At 36.2% G+C, this 4980-nt stretch overlaps 1 protein-coding gene across 1 annotated transcript; it reads left to right on the top strand.

Annotated features, from left to right (window-relative positions):
• Window positions 1–3694: 3694 nt before the first annotated feature.
• On the top strand, window positions 3695–4636 carry LOC118764130 (SCAN domain-containing protein 3-like). Its single transcript, XM_036504396.1, has one exon. The coding sequence runs from the start codon at window positions 3695–3697 to the stop codon at window positions 4634–4636; it is 942 nt and encodes a 313-aa protein (XP_036360289.1).
• Window positions 4637–4980: the final 344 nt, after the last annotated feature.

Below are 4980 nucleotides of genomic sequence, written 5' to 3'. Positions count from 1 at the left end.
TTTTATTGCAGGCGACTTCAATCATTTTGAGATCAATTGGGAAACCTTCCATTGGCCACAGAGTGCAAACGATTCCATTCAGCTTGTCCTGGACTCAAACTGGTCACAAGTAGTCACCTCTCCAACAAGAGGCGACAACGCCTTGGACCTGCTCTTCACCACAACTCTTAAAGCGGTTATCAATTGTACTACGGAGGAACCTCTAGGCGACTGATCATGCTATGATCATCGCCAATCTGGCTCTTGCGGCAACAACAAAAACCCGAACCATATCTAATCTGCTTCCTTCGATTGGAAGAGAGCAGATTGGAACCTGTACATTACCCTTTGTACTATACATACACTTTAGATGAGTTGTAGTGCACCTGAGCACTGTACACAATGTTTTATTATTATTATTAAGAATACACCATCAAAAGTTCTTCACATAGATGAATCTAGAAAAAGTAGCAGCAGATTCAGCCTCAGGCTTGTCCTAGGATTTATAATTCAGGTTATCTACATGTTTAAGAATTATGAGAATACCTCGGATTCATAATGGTGCTCAAAAATGTCCCACAATATCAGCATTCACACAGTGTCACAAATTGCCATTATTCAGAAAGGCATAACATTCAGTAATTGGTGTAGCAGAATATCTATAAATATGCATCCATGTGTACACACATGCAAATATATCTATATATTTGAGTGTGTGTGTATATATATATATACATATATATATATATATATATATACACACACACACACACCACACATGTGTATACAGACATACACACATTTATATATACATAAAAAACATATTTCATTCCAGGAATAGATATTGACTGGATGCTAAGAATTTAATAAATGAAGCAGATAAAAGCTAAAAGATGAAGAATATGTATCATCATCATTGTGTATACTCGTGCGTGCGTGCGTGTATAGCTATTTGGGCGGGGTAAAAATGCTCCCCTTTATATACAAGTACCAAATATGGAAATGCTAGCCTTTCTATACAAATACCAAATATGGAAACACTGTCACATATTGCCATTATTCAGAAAGGCATAACATTCAGTAACTGGTGTAGCAGAATATCTATAAATATGCATCCATGTGTATACACATGCATATATATGTATATATTTGAGTGTGTGTATATCTATGTGTATATATATATATATATATATATATATTATATACACACATGTACATATGTACCTACACATACATGTGCATACAGACATACACACACATATTTATATATACATAAAAAACGTATTTCATTCCAGGAATAGATATTGACTGCATGCTAAGAATTTAATAAATGAAGCAGATAAAAGCTAAAAGATGAAGAATATGTAGATATGTATGTGTGTATGTAACTATTTGGGTGCGGTAAAAATGCTCCCCTTTATATACATTTACCAAATATGGAAATGCTAGACTTTCTATACATGTACCAAATATGGAAACACTGCATTCCTAGCTTTGCATTCATCGGGTATATGAATGTGATACAACAATGTCTAAACAATTTGCAGATGACATGCAAGTCAAGATATTTGAATTTGTTGTTTTGTGATGACAGCAAATTCAAAAAATTCATTTCAATATGTAGATCTATATGTATCAAAACATTTATAGTGATCATTAAAAAGCTCCCTAACTGTACTTACTTTACGTCTTTACTTTTGTATTTCAAAGATATATAGTTTTCACAACTTCAATGGGGAGCAAATATCACTCTTCATATTGAAATACTAAATATGAAAATACTGCATTCCTTAAAATCCGTGCCAATAAGTTATGCATAAAAGTAATGTCTCCACAATCTGGAGACAACATGTAAGTCAGAATATTCAACTTGGGTGGTTTATGACAACTTGTCAATTTTGCAATGCTAAAAAATGGGTAGGTGAACAAGCGGGATTGTGCTGTTCAAATGGAAAGGTATAACTACCTACACCTAGGGATCCACCACAGCCACTTAAATTTCTTCTTACAGGTACCCATCCTATATCAAGGGCCTTCTTTAAAGGTATCCGACGTTACAATTGTGACTTCCAGATGAACCCGTTTGGATCCAGTTATAAGTTTGATAAGAAGGAATTTATACCAACTTTTAAAGTTCATGGTCAGGTGCATCATTTTATCGGCTCTCTGCAGCCTGTTGATAATAATCCACTGCAATTTCTCTAGCTATACTTTATTTCAGACAGCTTTCAACAGGCCGCAAGGTAAAATTTATTTGCCTTCACAGATGAAAACGATAAATATTCAATTAAACTGCAAGCTAGAATGGGCCCCCTTCTTGAATTGCAAGAAATGCTTCACAGGACAACAGCTACATTCAGAGCTTTAAATACGCTTTGGAATCAGCTCCTATGGAATAATGTTAATAGAAGGAATTTAAGCCAACAATACCAACACCTGAAGTCGGTATTACACATTTGCAGCCCATTCAGAGCAAACTCGGGCATCGTCACACTATACTTTTATTCGTAGATTGAAACTATGTCAAAGCTGTGTTAACGTGACATCAAAGTCTGCTGTTTTAAGTGCAACTAAAAAACAAACCAGAGCAACACCGGGCTACACTGCTAGTATATTTCACAGATATATAGTTCTCACAACTTCAATGAAGAGAAAATTTCACCCTTAAGATAGAAATACCAAATATGAAAATACTGCATTCCTTGATATCCGTGCCAATAAGTTATGCATATGAGTTATTTATCCACAATCTGGAGTAAGTCAGAATATTCAACTTGGTTGGTTTATGACAATAATTTCGAAATGGCAAAAATTGATTTCGACACAAAAAGTAAGAATACAACAACAAAAGGCTTTAAAGCCGATGCATCAAGAACCAGCAACATCAGTCTAGCCCCTGCTTTTCCTGGGGATTCTAATTGCAGTCATTCTGTACATGTTTTAAGAAATACCAGAATCTGTCTGATACATAATGGTGCTGACAAAAGTTCAAAGCCGCCTACCAAAGACACCAACACCACTACGACTTCAACTGCTACAACCAACCCTTCTGCTGCTAACACCACCAATATTAAAACGAACTTCGCGGATGCGACAAAACAAAAATGAACAATCGTAAAATTCACCACACAGGAAATAAACCTCACAAAAGCACTCTTCACCAAAGAAGGAGACAAATTGCATCTTCACATTCCACAACACATCATGGAAAACACACAAAAAAAAACAATACTCTAGAACAGTGATTCCCAAGGTGGGGCCTGAGAAAATTCTGGTGGGGCGCGGGGCATAGACGTGGGCTGTGAAAATATTTGTACATGACGAGCGGTCATCGCGGGCACAACCTTAGATTCCGTCTTTCCTTTGAAGCCTCCACATCGGAAACTCTCGCACCCCAGCGAGACAAAGAAGATCCAGCACTGAGCAATAAACTTACTATTCAGATAAGCCAATCATTGCCTCAATTAGTTGCCTCAATTAGTCTTTTGTTAGCCCTATTGAAAATGAGCAAACCAAACAAGAAGAGAGACTCGTCAATACGCGGTGGAGTTTTTGAAGTTTGGATTCATTCCTGATGAGCATGATGAGCGTAAACCGTTTTGCTTATTATGTAATCAGACGATGAGCAATGAGTCAATGAAGGCAGGTAGGCTGGAAGCGCACTTAAAGGTAAGACATCCTAATATTCTAATTTAGATTTGGAATACTTCAAATCATGAAAGAAAAATTTAAAAACCGAACAAAACTCACTTCACTATTTCATGCAAAACAAGCGCCTCATACTCGTGCCCTTGAAGCCAGCTACGAAATCTCCTTGCTTATAGCAAAACATGGAAAGAATCACACTATTGGAGAGCAACTGATTAAACCTGCTATCTCAATATTCTTAAAAACTGTATTACAAAAAGATGGAGATATCAGGACTATGCCACTCAGTAATAACACTGTCTCGAACAGAATAGATGAAATGGGGCAAGATGTTGAAAGCCAGCTCATTGAGAAATTAAAATTGCGTAAGTTTTCATTACAAATGGACGAATCCACAATCCGGGACAGTGAGGCTCTGTTATTGACTTATGTGAGGTATATTGACCACGAGGAGTTTCAGGAAGAGATGCTGTTCTGCGAATCGTTTGAAACCACCACAACTGCAAATGATATTTACATCAAAATCAAACATTATTTGGATGCAAACAAAATACCAAAGGAGAACTTACTGGCATGTGCGGCAGACGGTGCACCTGCCATGATGGGCAAGAATACGGGATGCTTAAAAATGATGAAGGATGAAAATCCAAACATGTTGACTGTCCATTGTGTAATACACCGAGAAAACTTGGTTGCCAAGAAATTGTCCCCTGTTCTTAACAAGATTCTTCAAAGTGTGATCAAGTGTGTCAACAGCATTAAAAGAAATTCTAAATCTGAACGTCTTTTTAAGCAGTTTTGTATAAATCAAAGTGCCGAACATGTTCGATTATTGCTTCATACAGAAGTAAGATGGCTATCAAGTGGAAACTGCTTAAAGAGGTTCATGGAATTATTTGATCAGATTAACGACTTTCTTAGTGATAAATGTGAAATGAAATTGCTGTCAACAACGGATGGAAAAGCATTTGTCAGTTATTTGACAGACATATTTGAGAAACTTGAATAAACAACTTCAAGGTGCAAACATGACACTTATTGATGCAAAAGCAAAGATTTTTGGATTTATTACAGCTCTCGAATTATGGAAAAAGAAATTTTCCAAAAGAAATTTCAGTGAACTTTACTGGTTGAGTAAATGTGAAATAACGAATGATGCTGGCATTGTAATTATTGATCATTTAAATATCTTGATAAAGGATTTCAATGACAGATTTTGCGATTTAAAGGCAATGAATTTTCCTTCTTGGTTAACTCAACCGCTTCTGATTAACGTTTCTGATGCTACAATCCAATACCAAGAAGAGTTATCAGAATTACAACATGATGAATCAGTGAAGACTTTGTTTAAAT

Source organism: Octopus sinensis, linkage group LG7 (genome assembly GCF_006345805.1).
Source record: "Octopus sinensis linkage group LG7, ASM634580v1, whole genome shotgun sequence".
Lineage (NCBI taxonomy): Eukaryota > Metazoa > Mollusca > Cephalopoda > Octopoda > Octopodidae > Octopus > Octopus sinensis.
This window is presented reverse-complemented; position numbering and strand designations above follow the sequence as displayed.